The following is a 15,228-nucleotide window of genomic DNA, read 5'->3' on the forward strand; positions in this document are numbered from 1 at the left end:
AGGGAGTAGTTATTTTTATTTGACTTTTAAATTTACCTTCTTCTCTTGTAGTTTATTACTTTTTAAGAAGGTATAATTACCTTTTTGAAAAAGGTAAAAGGGTAAAGAGAAATACATCTTCTCAGTTTACACCCCTTAAAAGGAGAGCATCTAAAAAAAAAGAAGTGAATAAAGCATATATATTTCTTATTCACCTTCTCAACATGTAAATAGACCTTTCTTAAAAAGTGTAAATGCAAACATGTAAATAAAAACAACTATCATAAATGTCTTTTGTGTGAATAAGTGGTAAATATAATTCTTCAAGATTGAAGAATGAATAATAACTTCTCAAATACCTTTTATAGTGGGAATTGGTTTTTGTGAAAGATAGATAAGTTTGATAGTTACTACTTACTTTGTCTACTGCAAATACTCTAAGCGAACAATTTTGTGGACACTACTACTTTGGTGGAACACATCCATGCATGAAATATAATGGGTAAAGTATGATAAAAGATGTTCTAAATCGAATCTTAGGAGTATATTTATAATTTCTGAGAGATATAGCTTCGAAATGAAACAAATCCATGAATATTATTCCCAGACACAATTCATGGACTGCAGATTTTGCATGACAAAACCCAATGGCATATTTCATAAAACGGGCATCACTTTTCACACATAGGTTTTTCAAAGATGGGGATAATGGTGGGCTTAAAATGGTGGCTGGAACTCATGTTTCGCCTCTTACTTCCTTCGACACTCCACAAACTCTTTAATACAATCGATTGATAGATAATTAGATATAATTAGATAAAACCATACTTAAGTAGAATCAAAACCACTCAAAACATAATATGTCTAGCCCCCCTAACATGAAAACCGGAGCTTATCACCATATTTTTTTCATTTCATTCTAATTTTTATTTTTATTAGATAAAAGCATACTAAAATAGTATCAAAACCATTTATAAAAAATTAAGCATATTAAATCTAGGACTCCCCTGACAGCTAGTCCAGGACTACATTGTTGACCAACCACGGTGGGACACGAAAACTTTTAACTGTCGTTTTAGAATGAGTCGTTCTCATTTCTTGCACATTGCAAACATGTTGGTGGGACATGTTGCTCACTTCTAGAACCATACCGATTGTAGTGGCAAACTCAGACTCCCGATGCTGCAGAAGTACACGACACAACTACAATTAGGCAGTTGGTTTATGGAGGCGAAGCAGATCTATTTAATGAGTATCTCCACGTCGCCAATACAACTAGGTGCGAATGCTTGAAGAAATTTTTCCGTGGAGTTGTGGAGGCATTCCTCAAAGAATATTTGCGAAGGCCCACCATTGTCGATGCCCAATCCCTGATGAGTTTGCACGAGAGGGCTCGCCAATTTCTGGGTACGTTGGAAAGCATTGATTGTGCTGCAATGAGCTTGGAAAAATTGTCCAATAGTGTGGAGAGGTGAGTTCACGAGTAGCTACAAGTGCATGCACCTAACTCTGATCCTTGAAGTCGTTGCTAACGAACGACTGTAGGTATGGCATGCTTACTTCTATGTGGTTGGGTCTAAGAATGATACTATCATTGTCTTGATCCAGTCACCTTTTTAAACAAACTGTGTAGTGGTAAAGCTCCGGGCATCGAATTCACAACCAATGATCGACAATATCATATAGGGTACTACTTGGCATATGACATATACCAGAAGTGGCCTATGTTTGTGAAGCCAATTATTTTTCCCGACTGATGAGAATCGAGCTTTATTTGCTTAAAGGTAAGAGACTACGTGGAACGGAGTCGAACGGGCATTTTGTGTGCTGTAATCGCGATAGGAAATAGTGAGGTCCAACGTGTTTTTGGTACAAATCTTGTATTTTTAATATTATATGTGCATGCACCCATGCATAATATAATAATCGATGATGAAAGTGCAAGAGCAATCAATTGGGGCGATGAGTTGCTCACGAGCTCCAACATCCGAGTGCACTACCCTAATTCGAAGAGTTTTTTTTGTATTGATGAGTTACAATGCAAGAAGGACCTGCCTACCAACATTTCTAACGGATTTTATCGAAGAAATTTGGTGTAAGCCATATCTCAACTTTAATGATTTCTATAATGAAATCTAATTCTAGATTTGAATTAATTCAACCATGACATTTATACTATAAGTGGAGATAAAATCACCAACTTCCATCCATGCTTTCTTCTTTGATGTAGAGGTTGAATCCACCATTTGATGTCCGTCCTTTCGTTGACTGCATTCTCCAATTGATGTTGTCCTCTCTTTGACCTCTAGCCTTTATTGATTCTTTTAATGGATAAAGAATCAGTAACTTTAATGTATATATATAAATATATACTTGAATGCCGTGAGTGTATATCTATATAATTGTAGTAAGGAAATTATCATGCAATTTACTTTTCTCATGCAATTTACTTTACTGCATGTATTTCATGAATCTCGCATGTTGAAAAATCTCGTGTATAATTCCCTCGCTGTAATCCTATTTATATAGACATCATACACTTTCAAGTAATAGACATGTCTTTTCATTAATGGAAGTTAATTAACGAACTAATAAATGTTCTTATCCTTAATTAACCACCATTAACCGTTCATTCAATTATGTAGAAACACAACCATTACTTTAATATTAATAATATCAAAGTCATGCATTTCTTATATTAAATTCACGGCACACACATTTATTAATATATATATACTCATTTCATGTACACATATATTTAATTATGAGGTAAAAGAGGAGGGTTATCAATACACCCAATTCTAATTCTTTAATCGAAACCAATCCATAATGGTATCGTCTTTTATATTAGAATCTTTAACATTTAATATAAACTTGATCCATAAAATTAAACCAATAGACACATAGGTCAAATAAGAATATAAATATTCTTACATTCTCCCACTTGACCTTTGTGTCGACTTAATGGTTCAATTCCCATAATGCGCACTTTTATATCAAGTTCATAACCTTTAAATACCATATAAAATTAGAACTAATCGAATCATGACGGTCACACATCATTATGCGATATGATCCCTTCCATGTATCACAAACCAATTATAACTTTACATTGTCTTTTCATTGAGATGATCCTTTATTCTCAATTTATCATATGTTATCTAAAAACCATAATGTATACATACTATAATGATAACATGTATTTAATAAACAGAAACACAACTTTAATTGAATTCCAAGTATCTTGCACCTTACGAGCACAATATAATTTGTATAGCAAGGCTTCCTCTATAATACTCATATGTTTTTCATGGCCAATAAACATTTGAGTGATTATCCTTTATTTAATGGATCCATTCTAATTATATTTTTCCTTACATGCTGAATGGACACTTTATGTTTCTGTACTTCTTCCTTTACAGACAAGTATTTACACTGCATGTGTTTGTCACCTTTCATATACTTATCTTACTTTATGAAGAAGATATCTGCAAAATTATCCCATAAATTCTCAGCAGCTTGACTATAATGTTAACAATCCCAAGCCCGAGATTAAGTTCCGCAATAACTTTTCATGAACTTTGGCCTCAAAGCATGTTAAAATTCAACTTTCATAGTGGAAATAGCAATGACAAACTATTTTCCACTTTTCCATAATATTGCTTCCACGACTTAAAAGAACAAATAGCCAAACGTCAATTTTCTACCATTGACGCATCCGGCATAGTTTGAATCTGAATATCCAATGACTTTTAAGTCATCGGATCAACTTTATATAAACATGTTCTCTTTGGTGCCTTGCAAGTACCTGAGGACTTTCATTGCAGGTTTCCAGTGATCCTTTCGGGATTACTTTGATATTGACCAATACCAACAATAATGTAATATTCGGTCGCCTACATGTTTCAACATAGTTCAACCTCCCAACCACTGATGCATATGGAATTCTTTCCATTTCCTTACGCTCCAATTCACTTTTAGGACATTGTCCTCCTTCTAAATTCGAGCTATCTTTAAAGAGCAATTTTCCATTCTATCTCTCCAAAATTTTATTGATATATCTTTTATGAGACAAATTCAATAATCCTTGTGATAAACTCAAAATATTTCTATTTCGATCACATAAGATGTCTCACTTATATCTTAATTTCAAAACCCTTATGCTCCAATTCACTTTTAGGACATTCATTTTACCGAACATGTCTCCCTTCTGAATTGGAGCAATCCTTATAGATAGATACTACTTGTTAAGATCATGTAACATACCCATCATTTGCAACAAGCAAAATATCATCAACATATAAGACTCAATTCATAAACTTGCTCCCACTGATTTTTACATAGATAATCGATCAATAATGATCTCTACAAAATCATGACATAGTGGCATCATTAAACTTTAAAATACCATTCACAGGAAGCTTATTTTAGCTCACATATTGACTTACTCAGCTTACATACTAATTTTTCATGTCATGTGGTCAAGAATCCTTCAGGTTGGTCCATATACACTTTCTCTACCATTTCTCCATTCAGAAAATGTAGTTTTTACATCCATTTGGTTAAACTCGTGATCATAATGAGCCACCAAAGCCAAAATAATTTTTAAAGAATAGTCACTTTTCATGGCTCGTTGGAATGAGTAAATATTTATCACGTCTTATGTCACATTCACTCTTAATAGTGTAAACCACAGTAATTTGAAACGACATATTTTCTTTTCCTTACTGATCGTTTCAATATTTATTGTAGTTCACTATTCTCTTCTAGTATTGCGACAGGTTCATCTACTTCATTTTCGGTTAGTGGGTTTTACACATCATCATGTTATTCTATTGTGTCTATTGATTGTGATACAATACAAACAACAACCTTGGATGCAACAATATGTGGATGAACCTTACCATGGACTTCATGAACATCCACCTTTCACCACTCCCACTGTTTTCACCATTTTCGATGAACCTAGCATTTCCCGTTTAAAATATTCTCGTACTATGGTTAGAACAATAAAGTGTATACCTCTTTGATTTTTCCGAATAGCCAATAAAAAATTCACTGACAATTCTTAAATCAAAATCTTTTCATGTGGACTATATATAACATTACTTATGCTCGACAACACCAAATACGAATATGCCTCAAACTAGGTTTCCTTTCCGTCCACAGTTCAAAAAGAGTTTTAGAAACTGTCTTACTGGGAACCTAATTAAGCATATACATCGTAGTCTTTAAAGCATAAATCCACAATGAAAAGGGTAAAGTATAACAACTTAACATACTTCTAACCATTTTCATTAATGTACGATTCCACATTTCTATTACACCATCCTGTAGCGGAGTATTAAGCATTGTATACCGTGCACAAATGCCTCTACTTTGAGAAACTTTTCAAATGGACATGGATATTATCCATAAAATTTTCATAAAAACTCAATAACTCTATCCGATCTCACAACTTTAACTTTTCTATCTAACTGCCATCCACCTCGACAATGAATACCTTTAGGACATTCACTAGCTTGGATCTTTTATGCAATAGATACTTATTCCATAATGTGATTAATTGTCAATAAAGATGATAAAGTAATTCTTATCAACCCAAGAAGGAGTATCAAAATGACCACATATATCAGTATGTATTAACTTAATAAGTTGACTGCTTCTCAGGCTAATTTCTCTATAACGTGTTTAGTTTGCTTCTTTTTTATGCAATCTATACACATATTTAGGACACTAAATTCCAATTTTGAGGAAAACTTTCATATTTTACCAACCTCATAATACTTTCTTTGGAAATAAGACCTTATCTTTAATGCCACAAGAACACCAAACTTTTACTTGACGAACAACGCTTAACGCCTCGACTTTAAATATTAAATAAGGATTCAGAAAACTTTGCATCAAGATTGCATCTATTAAGTGAATCAAATAATGTACCATTACCATAATAGTAATCATTTCGGTACGATGTGGATACACCATATCCAATCTTGATATTAAAACTTATCCAATCCACTTACAGAAACAATATTTATAGCACTCTCAGGCACATAGAGATAACCGTTAAGATCTATATGACATCCGATGTCTAAGATCAATCTGTAAGTCCTAATGCCTTCGTTCCATGCCTTTATCATGTTTCTTATGAACAATTATTGTTCAAATCCTTTTGTAGATTGGATCGAACTGAATCCATGTTTAACATGAGACATATGAATGTAGCACCAAAACTGACCTCTAAGTATTATTAGGTTCTTCGATAAGATTTAATTTAAAGTAAACAAAACCGTTATGTTCAACTTTCTTATCGAATCAAGCCTTCCTTTTAGGACAATCTTTTCTGAAATGTTCTATTTGCTTGCAAATGAAACACTTCTTTTCCTTATGGATATGCTTTTCCGGACCTTTCAGAAAATATTTATCCTTCCTTTTGTCCTACTTACTTAGTTTTCCTTTACTGGTGCCTACACCTCCAAGACCTATGAGATTCACAACTTGATAATTTATCTTCTTTAATCTCCCTTCCTTTTAAACCAATATAGCCTTTAATTCTTTAAATGTCCCATTTATCTTTAATGGTGTTATAATTCACCTGGAACTGGCTAAATTCAACATGTAGGGAGTTTATGATAAATTTTGACCGATAATTTCTCATGAATCTCCATTCTCAAGGTCGTTAACTTTACTGTCAAGTCTAACATGTTTGTCACATGATCGTGAATTGGTTGAGATCAGTCAAATTTCTTTGTAGTAAGCTTATTCATTATGCTTCTACATTTGACTTATCAGCCAAACTCGATCGTGAACGCTCTTTAATTTTCTTAATAAATTCCCTTGCTTTTTCTGTCATGGGCAAAGATGACCTCAAATTTTCTGCCATCGTCATTCTCATAAGGCTCAACCTGTTTGATCACTCCCGAGTCTCACATTGAGATTTTCAGTTACAGAGTGACATCTATAATGGTTGAGGATTCCTCTTCCGTTAGTATGACTTGGTCCAATATCTTTACCCCCAGCGTAAGCTGGATCTATTCAGACCATTCTCCATAATTTTGCCCATTAATTTAATGACAGAGTCAAGCATATGCATACAAATTTTATAAAGCTGCAACATTTATACATGCTTAACTATACGTGCTTGAGTTCTTTAACACAGATTCATAAACAGTAATAAAACTTTAAATAACATGCATTCAAGTAACCTTTGGGTAATACTTAAGCACATGTACTTTCAGCGATGCTAAATATATACTTTAACAATTAATCAAACTAAACATATATCAAATAAGCATGTTGCCTTTGGGTGTACATACTAAATGACACATGAATAAATGATTAATCCACTTCGTATTTATTATCTATATACAATGATCCACCTTTGGGTGATCTCCCAGTATATAGATAATAAAATAATTGATCAATCAAACTCTTATGTCATTTATAGCATCTCTATAATCATGATCAATTAATTAACATTTATCATTTTCAATAAATAAATGTAATATAACAAGACCACTTTGGTGATAAATAAGTTATATATTATTTAAAATATTAAAATCTTTAATGGGTAAAATATCCTTATATTGTCTTAACATTTCATAAAACAATTACCCAACACATAAGCGGAAGCATATTTAACCAAAATCGAAAAAAATCCAAGACCATTCAAAATTCAATTTTGAAAACACATAAATGGTGAATTAACCAAATCTAGATTGGCTCTGATACCAACTGTAAGCCATTTCTCAATACTTTAATGATTTCTATAATGAAATCTAATTCTAGATTTGAATTAATTTCAACCATAGCATTTATACTATAAGTGGAGATATAATCACCAACCTCCATCCATGCTTTCTTCATTTGATGTAGAGGTTGAAATCCACCATTTGATGTTTGCCATTATGTTGACTGGATTCTCCATAATTGATGTTATCCCCTCTTTGACCTCAACACTTTAGTGATTCTTTTCGATGGATAAAGAATCTAAAACTATATATATGTAAGTGCTAAATATATAACAGCTGTGACTATCTTTTATGGGAGTATGTTATATCTTTTCAGTGTTTATTTGCCGGTACCATATGCACATATTTATACACACTTAAACGGTATGAACCAAAAAGTCACGCCGGTTCATTTACATAAGAAATACGCCGATTGCTTAAATTGAGAACTGCATTCTCTTATTAAAGCCAACCGCTTATAAAATACTCCATATCATATATTCACCGCACTTACAGTTATATATATGTACAATTATTTCTTTAATGTGTGCGTATACAAATATAACTGTTACTTTAATATTTAAGTAACCATCACAATAAATGCTAATCCTAATGCATTTTCTTTTCATGTACGTAAGTACACACACTTATATTTATTTACATATATAATCAATTTAAATGTATACTATGTCCTTTTGTATACATATATAGGTTTGTGTTAAAATGACAACCACCCTTAAAATGACAACGTGACAACGCTTATACAACAATATTATAAACGCTACACAGCAATATCCAACACGTTAGACAAAGAATCTTAGATTGCTGTCTAACGTGTTGGATATTGCCGTTTAAGAAAAATTGCTGTTTAAAGACCACAAAATTGCTGCCCGTCTTTTTTGGTTTTTTTTTTTTTTTTTTTTTTTTGCCACGTGGCAGCTTATTATTCGTCCACGTGTACAAATGATTGGCTAGAAATGGTGGTATGGTGTTATTTTAAGGGGTGGTGGCACCCTAACATGCCCCTACATATATATCATATACATATAATTTACACTAATGTACATATATATTATCATAATTAAAGGTAAGAGAGGAGGGTTATCAATACACCCGATTCTAGTTCTTTAATCGAAACCGAACCATCACGGTATCGTCTTTTATATTAGAATCTATTAATATGAACTTAATCCTTAATATTAAACCAATAGATATATAGGTCACATAAAAATATAAATATTCTTACAGTTATCTCATGCTTTGTTCACGTCTATTCTTTCTACATTAACGCTCTATCTTTATATTCTTCTTGTTGAAACTCAGTCCTTGTCATCATCTAGTTTGTCTCAACTCGACTGTCAATTCAAATACGATTTCAGTTGTAGTTTCATTTTCTGCATTTCAGTTTTAGTGTATCTCTCCGATTTCCATTTTCTTAGTTAAATTATGCCCTCGATAGCTATATTTTGCAGTCAATTGTTACATAAGACTCACTTTGTACCATACAACACGTTTTAGCGATTCAATCAATTTATTAAAATCCTTGTTAGTAGCAAGTGATAAGTAGTAAAAGTTAATGCTAGTATACTCCATTCGTTTGATCTTAAATAAGATGTTTCTGTTTTGGCACAACAATTTAGGTAGTACTCATATGTCCCATAATATGAGTTACATTTAGTGTGTGCATGAGATTTAAGTAATGTAAGATTTGTGTGTTGGAAAGTTAGTGGAACGTGAGGTCCACCTTTTTATATTGATTTTATAATAAAATGTGAGTGAATTGAGTTAGTGGAATATGAAACCTACTTACCATTTATGATAAAAATAAAATAAGACTCTTATTGTGGACACACTGAAATAATAAAATGTGACCCTTATTATGGACAAGGGAGTAATGTTTAGTGAATTAAATTATTAATAGTAAAGTGTAAGAGATACAAAAAGTAAGAAAAAGAATGAAAGAATAAAATAAGAAAGAAAATAAAGTAAAAAAGAGAAAAAAAGAATATAGTAAGATAGATAGTAAAATGGAGAGATAAGAGGATAAATACGAGAGAGAATGAAAAAGTATGATTGATGAGTGAGTTAATTATGCCATAAAAGAAAACGTTCTCACTTAGATTGAGACGTACCAAAAAGAAATATGTCTCGCTTAGTCTGGGATGGAAGAAGTACTTAATACTTCATCCGTCCTACTCATGATATCCACATTTTTTTAGTTTGTTTCACTCAAGATGTCATCTTTCTATATTTGAAATGTTTAACTATATATTTCTGTCTACTTAATCCACCTAACAACTTCCTAAAAATCTCGTACACACTCAAGAATATTGATATATTGAGTGGGATGAGGGAGTAGCCACTATGAACTAGACCATCCCTAAACAAGTATTTAAACTACTCCTTACTACTATGTATTATTCCTTCCATTCCATAGTAGTGGAGTCATTTTATAATTTTGGTACATTCCATAGTGTAGTGGAGTCATTTTCTTTTTTAGTAAAAGTCAATACATTTCTTTTCACTCTTTATTACTTTATTCTTTCTTCATCTCTATGGCTTTTTCCTTTCTTACTTTATTCTTCCTTTATTTAACTTATTATTAATCTTCATGCCGAAAAGAAATACCTCTCCTACTATAGAACAAAGGGAGTAGTAATTTAGAGCATCCACAATAGGAGGACACTTTCTCCTGGACACTTCTCTTTTTTTGTCCATAGCCACTTCTGATTTGTCCACGGCCACAAAAAAAAGTTTCCGCAGCAATAGTGGACACTTTTGTTATCCACATTTCACTTTATTTTTATTCTTTGTATATTTTAATTCAATTAGAATTAAAATTATCGGACTAAAAATAATTAGAAAACGAGATAAAAATAAAATTAAAAAAAGCGATGAGACCAAATATTCGTTGTATTAATGGATATCGGAAAATTGTACAACGAACATTTTATAAAAAAAACATATAAAAACAAATAAAAACACCGCCACCATCTACTCGGTGGCGGAGTCGGAATCCTCTGCCTCTTCTTCGTCGCCCACTGCCGCCGCCGCCGCTGCCCCCGGCGCACCCGGCGCCGCTGAACCAGACCACCCCAGGTCCTCTCTGATCCTACACATGAGCTCATAGTATATCGCCTTGGTGACCAGGTCGGTCGCGGACTCGTAGAAACGACAGTTCTCTTGCAGTTGTTTCAGGTTCCTGTTCAAAACCACATGGGGACCAGTGCCCACGGACCGAGCTCCAGAAGGCGGCTGCGCGCTACGCGATCCAGACGCGGCCGCCGAGTAGCGGGAGGAACTTGCAGGCATTCTGGCGCTGCGGATACTGGCCTTTTGCCCCGGAGGGCGTGAGCGCCTAGTGTGTGTATCAGAGGGCTCCTCCGTTTGGACGTCGTTGAGGTCGATTGATTGTGAGCCGCTGCTGCTGCTATCGTTCCCGGCTCTGTTGCGTCTAGTGCGCTTCGCCCCTTGAGCTTCAGTCTCCTCCGCACAGATGGACTTGAATTTTGGGCAGTTCTCGAGAACTAGAAACTCCTCCCACTGGGTGAACTTAGGCTTCCATAGCGCGTTGTATTGGGACACAGATAGAGCCTTCACGTCGGCTTCGTTGCGGCCACTCTCAGCGTTGATAAGGTTGTTGCCGTAGATGCCAGCGAACCTCCTGGTGGGTGTCAGAATCCTCCCAAACTTTTTTCGGATCTGTTCCGCATCACACGGTTTGGCGCCTCTCGGCTTGAACTCATTGTAGGTCAACAAAACGTGCTTCCAAAAGCCCATCTCGGTCTGATCGGTGCCAACTACGGGGTCTGATGTGACGGCATCCCATGCCCTCGCCACAACAATCGACTCTGCTTTGGTGTAGTGCACGGACCGACTCGCTACCGCCGCTGCCGCTGCCATCCCCGTCGCCGCCGCCTCTCCCACCGCCGTCGCCGGAACATCTCGTCGGTGGGGTGTCCGGTAGGCCCGGACTCATCAGCCCCATCATCTGCTCCAACGTGAATCTATCGAAATCAGACAAAGGAGACTGGGTGCGCTGGAAAGAGTGAGAAGGGGTATCCGGACGCGGATGGTTGGTCGAGTCCATAGTGGGTCGATAATCCCCGAATGCCGATCGACCCAAATTCCTCTGATGAGAGGACTGACCCCGATATTGGGTTTGTTGCCATGGCGGGGATGTCGGTGACCACGACTGGAATGGAGAGGGACTGGGACTCGATACCCACAGCTGAGATGGCTGGGAAGAAGGATAGTATCCGTATCCCGATTCTTCAGTGCCGGGTGAATCTTCGTCTCTCCCGTGCATTTTGTATAAATTCTGTAGAGTGAAATTGGATGTGGAGTGAAAATGGGTGTGGAGTGAAAAACCCTAAAATGAAAATTGGTGGGATATTTATAAAAATAACAATTAAAAATTCGAAATTTAAAAAAAAAAAATTGGAAATCGGCGACCGCCGCGGCGGTTTCGCCGTGCAATAGATGCCGTGGCGACCACCGCGTTTCTCTCTCCTCCGGCTCGTCCTCGGCGCATTCGGGGCGAAAGCCCTTTCGCCCCACAAAAGCTGTCCGCCTCCGGAGCGGCCTCTTCCACCACAATACACAGCCGCGGCTTAGCCACGATCGGGGCGCCCGCCACGGCGCCCCTAGTGTGGATGCTCTTAGACCACCCTAATTCTGGTGAGACTATAGCAACTTTGGACCGAAAAATTGAATGAAACAAGACGACTTTGGGAAAGCCGAAAACAATTACTCCTTCAAACAAACTTAACTCGTGCCTCATCTCTCTCTCTCCAGCAGTTGTCCAATAACCTAGAATCCCACCATAGAGAGAGAAACATCACATCCCACCAACTCACCCAAACGATGAAGGCGTCGTTCAAAGCTAGATACGAGCCCGAAAAAGCCGCCGCCGCCGCCACCGTTTCCGTCAACGCCGGCGACTTCAAGCTCCGCGCCTCCCTCACCGATGCCACCGTCGTCAACGGCCCCAGCTTGAACGGCCTAGCTATCGCTGTCGAGAAGCCTGGCTTCTTCATCGTCGACTACAACGTCCCCAAAAAAGTAACCTCTAATCGCTATACCTCATTCAATTTCAGGCTGCATTCTATTTCTATCAATTTCTCGTTATCACCGCTTCCGCCGCCGCTTCGTTTTTTAAAACGCAGAAGAACTGAATCTACTCCGTCATAATCCGATGCATCTATTTTTTGAAGTGCTAATTGGTTTTATGTTTGTGTTGTGGATGTTTTTTTGAATCAATTTCGATTTGAGATTCGCTCATTTTGTTGTATTTTATTGGTTGAATTTGTAGGATGTTATGTTTCAGTTCATGAATAGTGTTAGGGTGGCAGAGAAGCCGTTGAATTTGACTTACATTCACAGCAAAGGCGACGGGCGGACAATTTTGAATGGGGCTTTGGTTATTGATTCCGGCAATAAGGTTTCGGCAAATTATGTGCTCGGCACTGGAAAAACCAAGTTGAAGTATACTTATGTTCATGGAGGGCTGACCACTTTCGAGCCGAGCTATGATTTGGGGAAGAATGCTTGGGATTTTGCTGTTACTCGGAAAGTTTATGGCGATGATGTATTGAGGGCTACTTATCAAACATCCGCTAAGAATTTTGGGCTTGAGTGGAGCCGGAGTTCGAAGCAGAATGGATCCTTTAAGGTAAAATGCAATTGTTCATTTTGTGTATGTTAATCTTTTAATTTAATATGATTGGTGACCTTATGGAATATAAGTCTTGAAAACATGCGTTTAAATTTCTTATTTCTTCGTATATATGTGGATCTAATCTCTGGAAAGGATCATATGAGGTAGTAAGAGATTGCTGCTTTTAATGATCAGTGCCTTTCGAATAAATTCAGCTTTTATGCCCTGAGTTTGAAACATATTATTCCGTGGAGGTAAGGTTCAAAGTATGGAAGAAAGAAGCGTTTTCCTCTTTTAGTGATGGCAATTATAATTACATTGTTTGAGATTTTGCACCAAACTTCGTTTATATCGGATATTGTAATTTTCTGTAACGAACTAAGTTAATTCAATTATTACTGCACACCTCATTTTTGAAGAGAAATGATTGATCCGTTTCCGCCATATTTTAGTATTAAGTTCAAACTCGAGGGATGCGATTTTATGTTGGTTTTGACATTTTTCAAGATGCCTACTTCTAATCGTGCTTAAGCGGAATCAAGAAAATTGTTGCAAGCGTTATCACAAAACATGCAGTTTTGAATAGACAATAAATGACCTCATTAGTGGGAGCCAGTACGAATCTCTAGATAAGCTGGCGAGCTTATCCTGAAAGATTTGGAATTGGCACGCAGATTTAGTGGATGATTTCTCAAGTGCATATTTGTGGTGTACCTGTTTCTGTGTGTGTTCTGATTATATTTAGGTTACTGGGGTTATCTGCCATGAACTGTGACATATGAAGCAATTCATCGTTTTGCTAGCATCAAATGCATATGTTGCCTTCCATGTTAATGGCGAGTCAACATTTGCACACTGCTTTCTTAGTTGCAGAGGGAGTGTGTATGTGTTTTGTATTGAAAACAAAATGAGGAGTCTTCCACTTTGTGTCTGCCTGAATTTTCTTAAGATCTTGGCTTAATACTCTCAGGTGCATTTTAGAAGTAAAACCAAACTAGCTGTTGTTCTTTTTAATTATTTTCTCCTGAGGTTAGATGGAATGGAAGTTGGCATTGCAAAAATGCTTGTGTTAATATATTGTGAGCTCTTATTCACTAAATCATAATTTGTGCAGATCATAGCATCCGTCAATTTGGCAGAGGAACGAAAAATACCAAAATTATGTGCTGAAACAACCTGGGACTTTGAGATGTGATCTCCTTTACTTGTGGTGCAGGGGAGCAAGATATGATGTATTTTTTACCCTTCATTTTTACAGTGTTCAATTTCATTTTGCAGTGAGCAGGTTGACAAACTGCAGCGAACTTTTAGCCACTGTAATAATAATTTCAGTTGATCAATTCATACTCTGAATTTCAGCTTACAACTTTTTCCTATTGCATCAGTCTATGATCACAGTATTTTTGAAGTTACTGCACATGGCACGTGCGAAAAAGAAATGTCACTTGGGCTGGGACGGAGGGAGTAGTATTTAATTTTGCGCACCATTACATAGGAATTGATGTGGATTGGAAGATTTGGATGATTGAAATTTGAAATGCTCTACTCATTAGGTAAGCTGCAAGGTATCGATTGACACATTTAGTTATGATCTGATCACTACAACGCAGGTTAGGAGTTTTTCTTAAACCATTCTTGTAATAACATAACTGAAAGAGTAACATGATGTGATAAAAATATTTTTCTCATGTATGGAATCGGAAATGAAGGTTTACATATGCAAGCCACTTGAAACACATGTTAGCAATGTATACCAAATACTCCCTCCGTCCTTGAAGAGTATACATTATTTCCTTTTTTGTCCGTTCCCAAAGAGTATGAACATTTCAATTTTGGAAACTTTTTTCTTTCTAATGAGGT

At 36.1% G+C, this 15,228-nt stretch overlaps 1 protein-coding gene across 1 annotated transcript; it reads left to right on the forward strand.

The window, feature by feature from the left end:
• Positions 1-12,466: 12,466 nt before the first annotated feature.
• On the forward strand, positions 12,467-14,731 carry LOC125202443 (outer envelope pore protein 24A, chloroplastic-like). The gene is made up of 3 exons (XM_048100837.1): positions 12,467-12,773; positions 13,024-13,383; positions 14,483-14,731. Exons 1-3 carry the CDS (start codon positions 12,576-12,578, stop codon positions 14,561-14,563), a joined length of 639 nt encoding a protein of 212 aa, XP_047956794.1. The 5' UTR covers positions 12,467-12,575; the 3' UTR covers positions 14,564-14,731.
• Positions 14,732-15,228: the final 497 nt, after the last annotated feature.

Source organism: Salvia hispanica, chromosome 1, assembly GCF_023119035.1.
Source record: "Salvia hispanica cultivar TCC Black 2014 chromosome 1, UniMelb_Shisp_WGS_1.0, whole genome shotgun sequence".
NCBI lineage: Eukaryota > Viridiplantae > Streptophyta > Magnoliopsida > Lamiales > Lamiaceae > Salvia > Salvia hispanica.